Consider the following 14,270-nt stretch of genomic DNA (forward strand, 5'->3'; position numbering starts at 1 on the left):
GACCTTAGAGCATCCTTCCAGTAGGTGAAGGCAGCGGACAAGAAAGCTGGGGTGGGACTTCTGACAAGAGCTTGTAGTGAGGGGATGACCAGTAATGGCTTTGAGCTTGAAGAGGGGAGATTTAGACCAGATAGTAAGAAGAAATTCATTACAGTGAAGGTGGTGACGCACTGGAACAGGTTGCCCAGGGAGGTCCTGAATGATCCCTCCACAGAGGTGTTCAAGGCCAGGTTGGCTGAGGCCTTGAGCAACCTGAGCTAGTGGAAGCGGTCCCTGTCCTTGGCAGGGGATTTGGAACTGGATGATCTTTAAGGTTCCTTCCAACCTAAGCCATTCTTATGAATCTGTGACCCTTTAAAACAGTTTCACATCCAAGCAAGTCTAGGTCTGGATCTGACCAGTAACAGCAGCAGTTTTAGCTGCTGCACTTCTCTATGTTCCAGCAGGATAATGTGGGATTGTTCACTAACCTGTAGTGCTCACCATGTACTTCCACTTCACCACATATGTGTCTCCCTCATGGAACTGCCCTATGCTTTGCTTTGGCAGTCTGCTATAATCAAATTCCAGGATGTGCCAGACATCCACAGATGCAGTGATAATTTCAAACTGCCTCCCATCTTCTCCTTCTACAAGTCCATAGCCTCGGCCAATATTCATTCCATCCAAGACTGTGCCTACAGTTGTCTGTGGCACAGGTACCATTAGCATGACATCATATGGTTTAGAGTCAGATCTGGATTCTTCCTGTCAAAAAAAACCACAAAAGAGATTTCTTTGAGCATAGCTTTTTTCTCTCCTTATGCCACAATTTCACTCAAAAAGTTTGAGCCCTGCACATTTCAACACTTTGATATCTTTTCGGCACTCAATGCCTTGTCAAAGCCACCCTGGCAGTATGCACTGAGCTGCTTGGCACTAATACAAAGCACTTCTGTGGGCTCAGTGTAGGTGGAGATATTCTGACCTCTAGGTCAAAGCCTGCATGATAAAGTGCTCTGGATCCTTGAGAACAAGCTTCCCTGGCTTCCATCCCAGCTGGGTCATCTAGTCTGAAATACCTAGCATGCTTATTACACACACCTTGTGGTGAAGGGATTCACTAGAATTCTTCTCATTGAGTTTCTTCAGCTCTGTCCAATCAAGAAATTTTTCTTTGAACAATATAGTCTCATTATGTTCCGTGAGTCTGCCAAACACAGCCCAGTCTGGGCGTCCTTGTCCCTTTCTGCACAAGGCGGGGGGGAAAGAAATAAAATCAAATGAAACACTTTGAAATCAAGGCAAAAAACCTACATTTGCAAGGAGCCAAAACTTGCTTTTCTTACCTGGGTATGAGGGGATTGCATTCTCCTGGGTCCAGAGGATTTATGTCACAATTGGAGTAGTCAAAGGTGCCATTCCACAGGTGTTTTGCCAGCTGGAATGCCACTTTTCTTTGTGCTAAAGTAACTTCCTTTCCATGCCACACATAAACTTCACTGCCAAAATCAAATACCAGCACCTGAAAAATCAAGCCAAACAAAAAAACCCAACAACCTACCATTAGGTTAGGTGATACCCTTTGTTCTCCAGTTTCCTAGTCCTGCAAGATGACAGTGGGTTGGATACAAACCCCTCCAAATATCTGAGGTTCTGCAGTAGTACCAACAACTAGCACTGCAGTGTCAGTAAAGCCAGGGCAGTGCTCTGCACTGTGATGTCCAATGGTTGAGGATGACTGGAAGTACATATGGGGAATGCTGTGAGGTATATCATTAGGTGGTAACTAGGTCACCAGCAGATTAGAGAGGTCTTACTACTAAAAACCTGATTCTATTACGTGACTGATTGCTGTCTCATTCCTGACATTTATGCTTTGTCCTGCAGCCGGGAAGGGCTGACAAGACACACAGCGTGGGTAACCAGCTCAGCAAACAGCAACAACTTGAATATGTTCAAGAAAAGGCATCATCTTGGACATTTTTCATTTTGGAAATCCACTCTCATTTCTCCTTAGCTGGGAGATGTGGTTGTTTGAAAGGGAAAAGTCTGCTGAGGATAGAAATAAAAATGCTTGAAAGGGAAAACAATTGGGGGTGGGGTGGTGTTTGTTTCATTTTTCCAAAGTGGTACCTGTTTTGTACTTCATGTCTTGGGAGTGAGCCACTGTTTACAACAAGGTTTACACTTCCTAAAACAGTTCCACTTGAAAAAGAACACGATCTCATTTCTTGAGACCTGAAGCACATTTTAGACAGCAAAGCGTTCAGAGCCTTCTCAGAAACAGAGGACCCGAGTTTCAGTGAGCCTCTCCATGAGCACTTGCAGTTACTGAGTCATTATCAGCTGTATGTTCCTGCAGTTACCACAGGAGCATTGAGTGGCACTGTACCTCTTTTGGTTGCAACAGGGTACATCTTGGCACCTTTCCCCAGTAGTCATCCTCGGGAATGAGTTTATCCTCTACGAGGCGGTAAATGCAATTGGTTTCTATTATTGCAGCCTCATACATTTCATCCTCTTCAGGACTTCCAGCAGCTTAAGGAAGATTGCAAGTAATAAAAAAGAAAATAAATTAACATCCAGATACTTTTACTGAAGAGAACAGACTTGACTATTGTACTGTGATAAAAGATCAGATACTGTAGCTGTAAGAATGCTTACACTGGTAATTTGTCTGTCCACCAAGGAGTTTCCAGAAGTCTTTGGCTGCATGGGTATGGGTATTTATTCCTTCTTCTATAGTCTGTATATAAGAAGCTCTACAGCCAAGTTCCCTCTTTGTCTGAATTAAAGTTGCAAGTTCTGAAGCCTAAGAGATTAACAGTTATCTGAACAGGATTGCTCAAGTCTTTGGAATACTTGTGTATATCTTGTTCAGGGAGAAGGCAAAAGTAGAGAGGATATAATAGAGCAAACAGCAGGAAAAATGGTCATTTGTTGCACTGAACAGACACCAGAGAACAGGTCACAAATACATTCATTCTTTCATTTGCCTTAAAATGAGACTTGATCTCAATGAGCATGGGAATAAAAAGGACATCCTGCAATTCAGACTATTTTCTGTTTGAGTACCAATCTGTTTCCTGAGGATATCCTCTTTTCTCTTGCAGCTTCACAACCTACACACTCCTACGTCAGGCTTCATTCAGTGCACAGGCTCCAGCACATGGACAGGAACCCTGCCCATCTACCTGCCACTGGCTCTCAGCTACGCACTGCTTTTTGAGACAGCTGGCACCAAGGCTCACTTACATCAAAGAGACAGATACTGCAGCAGTTCTAAAAATAAAAGAACAAACCCCCAGCTGGTACTAACCTTTGCTTTTTCTATGACATTTGCAAACTCTCCTACCCATAAGTAACAGAAATGTGGAGTTAACAACAGGAAACAGTCTCCGCTGTTCAGTGATGAGGCTCTTGGCTCAACTAATCTTGTTTGAACATGTCTTCTTCCTAAAGAGAAAACAAAGCTAATTATATTCCTTTGACTGCTGCTATCAGATGCCAAGATCTAATTTGGTTTGGATGACACAAAAACAATTCCAGCACGTTTAGCAAATGGCCTGTTAAAGAAGAGTTACAAGACTACTAGTGGGGAAAAAAGGGTTTATTCACAGGAAAGAAAATAGACAGATAAATGTTGCCTCCCATCAACTAAAATATCTATTCCTTCCTGTTCTTGGTTTAACAACTTTCTGTCCTTCTGGAAAGCAATGAATTAAGTAAATGGCAGATTCTAGAGCCCTTGGCAAATTCCAGAATCCTTTAGATTTGCTTAAGTGAAGCTATGGCACAGTTTGTGTAGGCAGTAAAAAGCTGTGAGCATTTTACTTTGCCAAAACCAGTAGCTGTTGTTTTGCAGACTCAGATACATTAGCAGGCACTGCAAGGGGAAGCAGAGCAAGAACACTGTTGTGCTGCTTCCAAGTTACACTGAGCACTGGAAGAATGGGACAGCTCAAAAATTGCTACAGGACATGGCTGGAATTTCTGATTTATTCTGGTTTCCTCCCTTGAAAACACACACCACTGGGCACAGTGCAAACCTGTCTGTCAGCTTTTGTATTTGTCACACAGTTCTTACTTGGTTTTTTAATGTTTTGGACATAAATCTTGAGCTGGAGTCTTAGAACAAGATGTGGTAGGAACTCCCAGGTGTTAGAATCAAGTCTCTCATGTTTGGAAAGTAAAGGCAGTTCCAGCATACCTTTAATCTGCAGCAGCATTAGCTTCTTGTATGGCACAGCACTGTTGTTAGAGTTTTGCTCCGTGAGATTAACACTCCGCAGGCTAATGTTGCTGAAGTTCTCTTTGCTTGCCAAGCCAGCAAGTGCTACTTCTGAGAAATTTGAGTTTGCAGACACTGAGACATAAAAATAAAAAAAAAAATACATAAAAATCACCCCAAACCAGAGCAAAATTAGATATATGAAAAAAAAATTTGGTTGTTGTATTGAAAACCCCCAATTAAAAATTTCCCCCACGTGACTTCCATTCTTTTTCCTTCTCAACAGCAAAACCAGGTTGAACTCAGATTAACTGCTAGCTCAAAAGGTAGCAATTGTGGATTTAGTAGTACCTAAGTTTCTAAATGTCATGCAAGAGTCAACTGCCAGTGTCAGAACGATGTTATGTGGCAGAAATAGCAACTCTGATGGGAAACGTCTCTTACCCAATGTTTTGTGAAGTACTCTGCAGCTCTTCAGTGCCTTATAATTGATTAATAGTAAAAGAAAGCAGAGTAGCCAAGGCTAATTAACATTTCAATGTCTTAGTCATGTTTTACTGTAAACTTCAAACCTAAATTCTTGGCTACTTTTGCTTATTTCTCAAGCAAAGACAAAGCACTTCATGAATTTCTACCTCAGGGAAATGTTTACAGTCAAACCACAAAGGTGACCCAAGGCTGGAGCACCTCTGGTATGGGGCCAGGCTGAGGGAGCTAGAGTTGTTCAGCCTGGAGAAGACTCCAGGGGGACCTCAGAGCTGCCTTCCAATACCTGAAAGGATCCTACTGCAGGAAAAGCTGCAGGGGCATTTTTCATGAGGGTGTGTAGCAATAGGACAAGGGAGAATAGTTTGAAGATGAGGGACAGTAGGTTTAGACTGGATCTTAGGAAGAAGCTCTTCACTACAAGGGTGGTGAGACTCTAGACTAGGCTGCCCAGGAAGACTGTGGATGCCTCCTCCCTGGAGGTGTTCAAGGCCAGGCTGGATGAGGTCTTGCCAGGTTGGATGAGCAGCCAAGTCTAGTGGAGAGGTGTCCATGCCCATGGAAGGGAGGTTGGAGTAGATCATCTCCAAGGTCCCTTCCAACCTAATCCATGCTATGATTCTGTGATACAATCTGTGTTTTCATGAATACAGGCAATGTTTAAAGGCAATCTCTCTTTATTCAAATGTAGTGAGGAAAACTTGTACTCAAAAAGGCAAAAGTGGCTTGACAAACCTTTGAATAAATTTTACAATGACAGCTCTTGCTGTGTCAGGAGAAAGTCAGGTCACAAGTAACACATAAAGCCCTGCCACAGAGCACTGACCCTTTATGGAAATTAAACTTTTGGAGTCAAGAAGGTCAGTTCCAGTTTCTGGGAGAAAAACTAAGACCCAAAACTGAGAGCAGTGTACCCAAACAAAAGGTTATCTCTTCTTGCCAGCTCCTCCCCCCAGCATAACATAATGCTAGCTATGCTTTCCTTGACCTCCTGTCCTCACCCTGCAGGCACAGTGGCATTCTCTTGCTGCCCAAGGTGACTGTGCTAAAAATAAGTCATTAAGTCTAAGCACAGGAGGTGGCTGTAGGTAGCTTTCCCTGAGGATGTCACACATGCCCTTCACCCCAGACCTCCCAGGCAGGCTACATTCAAACCTTGCAACTCAATTTACTGCCTCTCACAGTATATTCTGTTGCTTCAGCTGTGAGGTTTGGGGTTGGAATTGTTCTGGTTTTAATTAAAATAGTGTCTTGTACAAAAAAGGAATCCTGTTAGCTTACTCTTTTCTACTTTCATTCGCTTGGATTCCATGAAGGCAATATTCAGTCTTTGTTCAGTGTATTCATGAAGAATGTCATCTCTTGCTGCCAGCATCTTCAGGGGGTTTCTTGAGGACTGGACTCTGCGCGTAGGCCTAACGGCACGTTTGTGCTCTGCTACAGAAGATATCAACCTGAAAAACCAAGTCATGTTTATAATGATCAGTCAGAATCACCTAATGACAAGAGATTTGCTTTGATCCTGTGTGTGGCATATGTAGGAAAGCAGGATCACTGTCTTGACTTACAGAGAAAAGTGATTTCAAGAATATGTAGAAGAAGAGATACCTCCAGTATCAAGACATCTCCAAGAGGACTTTAAGCTGGGTATTTTCACCCCCCTCCCTATGTCTGCATTCATAACAATGTGGGGAAAAAAAAACAAAACCAAAACACCAACAGCCCAACAGTTCTTACTTTGGTGCACAAGGATCAAAGATGGCATCAAAGTCCTCATCAAGGTCCAAAGGCACTGAAGAGGAAGGGAAATCCACATGGCGATAAAACTTGGAAAAGGTTTCATCATCATCCAGCTTCATCACCTCTTTCACAGACTTTCCTGTAACTGTCAGCACTGTCTCTTGCATCCCAGCAACTGCAGGAAAAAGACACCTCACCCAATAAAAAAAACACATCAAACTAGAGTTTCTAACTCTAGAAAAGGAGGTAAAGATGGCTTGTTTGGTAGTTATTGAGGTGGTTCTGTTGGGGTGGTGTTCTTTATGTTTTGGCCATTTTTGTTTGGTTTTGGTTGTTTTTCGTTTGGCCTTGGTGAGTGTTTTTTGTTTGGTTGGGGGTTTTGTTTGGTTAGTTCAGTTTCTTTTTGGAATTTGAAGCTGAGAGTAGAAAACTCTGTTGGCAAAGAATGCTAAAAACCAGAGCATAATTGCAACTGCTGCAATAATCTTTATTACAAGATGGTTGGGAAATCTGGCTGAATAAAGAGTTCAGCACTATCAAAAATTAGTTGTTTGGGTAGGATAATATAAGCATTTTATGGTCTTAGACATTCCATCTTGCCTCCAACCTGCCTTTGAAAAGATCTAATAGAACTACCAGTGGAAAAGGTATTTCTCTCTGCCTCCTCTGATGAAATGTTAATACATTTGCTTCTGGCATTTGACACTCTGTGAATTACAGAATCATTTTTATCTTACAAATGGAGGCCAGACATGAGATGGATACGCCACAGCGCCATAGATAGCCAACAAGCTCTACAAAGAAGCAAGGAGGTTCCTGAATTGTGCTTGGGAGTGGCTTAGTGTCCTATCTTGATTGTAATAAGGTTAAACTACATGTAAAGCTGTTTCACTGTATATGGCAACATGGTTCAAACTGCCTGTGTGGTTTTAAGAAATTTTGCTCTCCAGAAGAATTTCCACTTCATGTGTAGAGAAAGAGGAAAGTTATTTTGGCATTTGTCATTCATGTTGTTGTACATTTCTAACACAATAGCATGAGACTTTTTTGTTAAAATTAGTAAAGACTGAACCACTAAAAGTAAACTATGATCAGTGAGTGCAGTCTGAACAAAAATATTTACTTTCTGTTACCAGATGCTTCAGCTAGGAGGTACCTGAAGGGATTCACTGAGCTTGCAGAGTGTGTACATTACCACCTCTGGGAACTACCAACCTTTGTTATTCAGCCTTCCCAAGAATGACTCCAGCTTGTCCAGCTTCATATCTGATTCCAACTGCATATCAGGCCTGGCTTCAATTTCTAAGCAAACAAACCATAAAGTGAACTTGTTAATTGATAGGATGTAAAGAAGCCTGAATGTATTTCAGTCATTTTTATTCCTTACCTTCCAAGGGCTTTGTAACTGGAGTGGTAGACTTGTGTCGGTTACTGAAAGGGGATGCTACTGGTGTTAGGGCACTTGGAGAAGCCAGGCCTGCAAAGAACAGAGAACACTGGAAATGCAGTCCCAGGTCAGGCCACATTTCCAGCAGTGATGACGGCAGAAGCTATTTAGGGAAAGCAGATGAGCCTGGCCACATCTTACACTGCCTCACACTTCCCCGGCCTCCACAACTGTTACATTAGGGATGGCAGAACATACTGCCCTGCCTGCTCCTCAAAAAAGCAGCCTCAGGAAGACTCATTCACAAAGAAAAAAAGCTGTTTCCAAGTGTCTGTAAGCAACCTAATACAAGATCCAGGCTTTCTTTTGAATACACTCATTTTGCTTGTTTTCAAGTTAACTTGGTCTGCATTTTCGAATCTGCTTCAACCACAAGCCACATTTTAAAAACATGCAACTGTTCTGAACAAAAAGATATGGTTAGCAGGGAAGTTACCCTTGCTTGCCACCTTCACCATCACCCCCACAACCACCCCTTCACTCCTTTTTTCATTTAAGCCCATGTCTATTAATGCAGATTGCAGGATGCAGCTGACCTGTGAGTGCTGTCCCTGGATAAAGCAGTAATTCTTGGGCTGTCTTGTGCTTTTAATGGAAGTGAATATGGAAGTCAAGAGTCCCCACCACATCAAAAACTACTCCCCCTTTTGGTTGTGTACTTCTCCCTCCTCTTCAGTAACTATCATAAAGCAATGCTTTCTAGACCTAGTAGATAAAATCAGATGATTTTTGTTTCATTTTTTTAACCTGTTGCTCCAACAACAGAAACAGTGCTCTATAGCTTTCATAGTTTTCACAAGGTAGAAAAGCATAATGAAGCAAAGAACTGTGTCTGTTACCTCTTGTTGCTTAGGCTTTCAGTAAATGGGAAAACTTAGCTATTTGCCACTTAGCTTACTAAATTACTGAGCCACCTTCAGTTATTTTGATCAGATTAAACAGACACTGCCCTGTGAGTATAAGCACTAACCATGTTTCCACTGTCTTTACTCCAACTCCCAGCAAGTCATAACTGCCAAATACCAAAACAGATTTAGAATATAATCAAATAGCTTCTCCATAGTTTTTCTCCACTGTTACCCAAGGAACTCAAAATTCCTGCAGGTTTTAAGTCAACTGGTAAAGCCTTCATCAAGTTGTGTTTGAGAGGACACAGCTCTTAAGCAGCTCTCCCAGGACTTAATCCACAAGACCGCACCGAGACTGCTTCATCTGCTAGGGAAACGATCACCTTCCAATTAAGAGTGAAACATTTTCAGCCCCAAGAAGCAATTAAAACACAGCATCTGTGCACGTGCGTATAACGGGGATTTAATTTTGCATTGCTTTCTCATCAGCTCTTCAATTTAAAACTCATAACGATAATTTATCCTTTTAGGCAATAAAAATAGCACACATCTGAGTAAAACCCCACTTGGGCTACTTTTCTTCATGCCACTGGCACTGGGTTACCTTGCCTCTCTGAAAGAATGACTGCAGCACCTTTTAAGGTATTTTTTCTTCCACTGAGAAGAACAAATATTATCACTTTCCATTCCTTTCCAAAGCCCAGCCTATTTTGTGGAAAACAAACCTCAAAAAGCAGACTGTGGACAACCCAACATTTTTTTCATGGCAACCCTCCAAAATGGGTTAAACATTGACCACTGGTGGTTTCTAGTAGCTAATCAATGTAAGCAGCAGCTAATATATATTTTTAGTAGATGTAATTCCTAATACCATCTATCTATTTACAGGCCAACAGAACGCGGCTTGGATTGCAAACAGACTTCCCCCAGGGGGCAATAATGGCCCCAGGTCACAATGATTTTTGTCGGAGGTTGTCATTTAACTCAAGGTTCATTGTTGTGTTTAACAACCAAGTTCTTGTAACAAAACAGGATTTGGTATTCATTAACCACAAGAGAGCAGTTTAGGTGCCTTCTTCCCAAAGATATCATTTTAGAATCACCGAATGGCTTAGGTTGGAAGGGAAGCTCAGAGATCAGCTACTCCAACCCACTGTCATGGGCAGGGATGCCTCTCAACTAGATTTGGTTGCTCAAGGCCTCATCCAATCTGGCCTTGTACACCTTCAGGGAGGGGGCATCCACAATCACTCTGGACAGGCTCACTGCATGACCAGCTCTATTTCTACCACATTACAGCCTTTAGAGACTCCACTTCAGAAACAGCACTGTATCACGAAACAGTGACTGAATTGAAGAGATCCCCAAAATGTCAACACCACTTCTTTGACATTTCTACTCCCTGATTCTATGCAGAGATGTGTTCAGTGACTTCTTCAGCAAAGCACAACAACTCAAATTGTTTTGTTGTCCAAAAGAGCATCCATAAAAATAGCAAGTGGTTGCTGACTATTCCAAATGATCCTAGGAGTGAGAGAAGTGCCAGCAACAACTAGATTGCACAACGTTTTTCTAGACAGTGCATCTGGCTTTTCAAAGCAAGAATAAATAAGAATGAATAATCCAACTGTGACCTCTGGGTTGTATTAGAAGGAAAACAAAAGCAAAGACTGTTTGAGTAATTGACTACCACCAGTGAGACAGAGTCCAGTAATAGCTGCATGGTAGTGCAACAGTGCAGAACAAAACGGATCAATACCAAAGGCCACAAGAAGCTGGAGTTAACAGCCTCATGACATGATATTCAGATGAAGATAAATAGTCCTCCTCTTACTAAACATGGGTACTGCTTCTGCATAGCTTTAGCTTGACTTTATTTTGACTAGACAGATAAGCAGTCACTTATTTATATTGGGATCATTTCATCACTGACCTTTTTTTACCATTCGGCCAGCTACAGTGAACTGTGTGGAGTCATTGGCTGCTCCTTTACCCTTGGATTTCCAGGCTTCTTCTCGAGCTGTAATCAGGTGTTTCCTTTCTTCAATGGTCATCTGACTCTCTTGGTTATCTGACATTCTCTGCTTTTTTTGGGGAAAGAGAGAAAGTGATGTTTAAAAATAGATAAAATGACAAGGATCTAGCAAAAGGCTGGCTGAACATTTCAACTGCCAGCTGCAGAGGGAAGAGAACAGGAGAACAAACTACTAAAGTCACACATACAGCTTAATGAGCCTGACCCTGAGAAGCTTCATAGTCTTGTTGCCCCATTACAATGTGAAGATCAGGTTTTGGTCTATGCTTTTTAACCTCTTCTTGAAATGACAAGCCAAGACAAATGTCTGGTAGCTTCAAGAAAAGGACTAAGCCAAGCAAACTACTTACTCTGTATAATTTCCCAGACCTTGTTCTTTTGAAGCATGACTTGCTACACTAGTGAGGTCACCAAACTGACTTTCAGCAGTTGTTTTTAAGTGTGCAAATCTGCAGGTGGCACAGGGAATAACAAGGAAGAAGTGTAACTTCAGTTGGGGAGTTCTGAATCACTCGCTTACAGCAACTCAATTCTCCCCCCAGAGGCTGCTGACTTTAGTTCCTGTGCCAGTTTGCTCTGCTGAATATTTTCCCAATGACTGTGAGCATTAAGCATCTCTTGTTTATTTTTAATTTTTTTAAGGTCACTCAGCTTTTCATGCTTGCATTAGAGGGCAGCAGCCAGTAGCTTGAGTGTCTAGAAGCACCTAAGAGCATTAACTATCCTGGTGCCCTCCTAAACACAAAGGACTGATGATGGTACATTAAAGAGGAAGGAAACATTTACATACTCTGCTGTAGCTAGGTCAGGCCAAGGAAATATTGCTTCAATACACTTATAACAAAGGAGCAACATTTCAGGGATTTTAGTGTATAGACATCAAGTATGAAAGCATTTTTGAATACATAGGACTGTTGACTCTAGCATTACTTTCAAATTGTTTCCTATTTGGCATTTTCCCTCACAATCTAGCTGCCAGAACTGACAAATCACATGAAAATCTAAAGCTTTAGCACACCTCTAGCTCATACAGCCACAGAGGGGAAATGAAACAGTATGCAAAAGCCTATGAACATAAACACTCTTCTCCTTTCAAGACACAAAGAAGAGATATAAACCCAGATAGTCCAATTATTTTCTCAAAACTAAACAGATGTATTTAATCAGTCACTTCATAGAGAAACTACTGTGCCTGCAGGGGACACACTGAAACAGGTTTCATAGCTTTCAGCATTCAGCAGGAACAGTATCCACCAGCCAGAAGAGTAAAGACAAACCATGTAGTGGCTTGTACAAGGATTAAGACATGAGAGCCCTCACTCCTTCCTCTAGTTCCATGTTATCTTTGCAGCAAGGCTTGCTCTCAATTTATTAGGAAAGATAGCTGGGCAGCCAGACACTGTGACTGCAAGTCACAATAATCAAGATAAAACCCTCTGATTTTCCCTTAGAACTCTGAAACATTCAATGGAAGTGACAAGATGCAGGTCTATTCACTATCACCTTCTCATCTGTAAAAGCCTTAAAATGCTTTAAAGGAAACCACTGGAAATAATCTCTGTTCACTACCCACCGCAGAGTGAGCACAGTCACCTCTGGGATGAGCCAGAAAAAACCCACAGCAACATAGCAGGAAATGAATGAAGACCTAATGAAACTTAAGTGAATTTCATATACAAAACAGATAGTTTTAAGGCAGTGAGGATGATGACTTTCATTGCAGTATGAGGGGAAGTGAGGGAGAGGCAGAAGAAGTTCTTTGATATGTGTTTAAGTGATGGGCAGCTTAATTTTGAATTCTGTCTCAAACACACACCTGAAGGCACAGAGTCTGCAGGCATACTGGAAATTCTGAAGACACAGCCCTGGAAAGTGTGTTTGTTAATCACTTCACACACAAACTGCTCTGGGGAGACATTAGAGTTGCATTTCAATATCTGAAGGGGACCTACAAGAAGGCTGGAGGACTATGTAGAAGGGCCTGTGGTGACAGGACGAAGGACAGTGGTTTGAAACTGCAGCAGGGTAGATTTAGGTTGGACATAAAGAGGAAGTTCTTTATAATGAAAGTGGTGAAACACTGAAACAGGTTGCCCAAGGATGTGGTTAAGGCCTTATCCCTGGAAACATTCAAGATCAGGCTGGATGTGGCCGTGAACATGCTGATCTAGTTGGAGGTGTGCCTGCTGACCTCAGGGGGGTTGGACAAGATGATCTTTGAGTGTCTCTTGCAACCCAATGCAATCTGTGAAAGATCACGAGCAATTCTGGAGCTGTGTCAAAGGACAAAAGAGAGTAGCTGTCTAACAGCAGAAACAAACATCTTTTTCATAGGGATGATTTCAAGCTGTTCTACTGGGCAAAACAGCTTTTGAGTTCCTAAAAAAATAAAACAAGAAAATCAGACTGGATACATATGTTATAAAATTTGGAGCAATTCCATATAAGATCTCTTCCCAATGCTTGAAGACTCCCACCTTCATCTATTAACGAACAAATGAACTAAAAAATGATTAACTGGATAAACCCCGAGCAATCCCTAACCCATTTAATTTGCCGTAACAGTTCTGGTGAAACCCCAAACTATCTTGATGTGATGGTTAAAAGAAAGAAGAATTTTCCATAGCTGGAAAACTAAGTCAATGTAACTGCCAAAAGAACTTCAGGAAAACATATATCTGGGAACAGTTTAGAAAGCATTCACAATTTCCAAATGGCAGCACTTCTGGAGCAATTAGGTGGTCAAAGCCCATGTGGGATGGGAGACATTAAGGGAAGAAAAGTAGAACTTGACAAACTTTAAAGTGCAAGGTTTATTTTCAATTGCAATCATTTTGATAAGGGGAGTTAAAGGTGTCCCCTCCCCAAAAAAAGCCCAAACAGGAATTAGAGTATCAAGAATAAACAAATGCTGGGGAAGATAAACAGCTGCAATGCATTAATTTTTTTCCCCCCACTAAACAACTACAGCAAAGGCGGTTACATCCAGTGAAATGTTCTCATTGGTCAAGAAAAACACATCCGTGGGTTCATTGATATCTCTTGCTTCAGACAAATAATAGTGTCCTAAAATGAAGTGACACAGAAGAAGCCTCAGAAGAATTGGCAGCCAACAACATGAAATAACTGAAAGAGGAGATGCCTCAAACACCAACAGTGAAACTGTAAAGAAAAGCCTTTAAAATGGGAAAATGTGTAGGAGGGGACATGCCTTGGACTGCTATAGGCTCAGATGGGGACAATATTTAGAAGAAGCAGAACTAAAACATGTAGGTTCAGGTCACACAAGCTGTGTGCTGTCCCAGATGCTCATGAAAAAGACTGCTGTAAGACAATCAATGAGGAATTAAAGCACAGGCACATAATTAATGCCATTCCACATGGCATTATGGAAAACAGGTTTAATCAAAACGGTAAGTTTGATGAGATCAAGTATGATTAAGTATCTTAACACAGTTACCCCTGATTTCTTTAATATATTTGACTTAATCACAGATGACA

At 41.6% G+C, this 14,270-nt stretch overlaps 1 protein-coding gene across 14 annotated transcripts in view; it reads right to left on the bottom strand.

The window, feature by feature from the left end:
* The window catches only part of SVIL (supervillin), a 137,191-nt gene that overhangs the window by 12,112 nt on the left and 110,809 nt on the right, over nt 1-14,270 (bottom strand). For 12 of the 14 annotated variants that reach the window (XM_054171445.1, XM_054171444.1, XM_054171446.1 and 9 more), the window contains 12 exons: nt 10,668-10,818; nt 7,827-7,916; nt 7,655-7,741; nt 6,437-6,614; nt 5,981-6,153; nt 4,193-4,348; nt 3,302-3,438; nt 2,647-2,794; nt 2,375-2,520; nt 1,329-1,504; nt 1,084-1,228; nt 471-747 (listed from right to left, as the gene is read on the bottom strand). In XM_054171445.1, coding sequence (XP_054027420.1) covers nt 471-747; nt 1,084-1,228; nt 1,329-1,504; nt 2,375-2,520; nt 2,647-2,794; nt 3,302-3,438; nt 4,193-4,348; nt 5,981-6,153; nt 6,437-6,614; nt 7,655-7,741; nt 7,827-7,916; nt 10,668-10,818 — 1,864 coding nt within the window. The remainder of the gene's footprint in view (nt 1-470; nt 748-1,083; nt 1,229-1,328; nt 1,505-2,374; nt 2,521-2,646; nt 2,795-3,301; nt 3,439-4,192; nt 4,349-5,980; nt 6,154-6,436; nt 6,615-7,654; nt 7,742-7,826; nt 7,917-10,667; nt 10,819-14,270) is intronic. The other 2 variants (XM_054171452.1, XM_054171443.1) reach the window with 1 other exon arrangement.

The sequence above is a fragment of the Dryobates pubescens genome, chromosome 21, assembly GCF_014839835.1.
Source record: "Dryobates pubescens isolate bDryPub1 chromosome 21, bDryPub1.pri, whole genome shotgun sequence".
Classification (NCBI taxonomy): Eukaryota; Metazoa; Chordata; class Aves; order Piciformes; family Picidae; genus Dryobates; species Dryobates pubescens.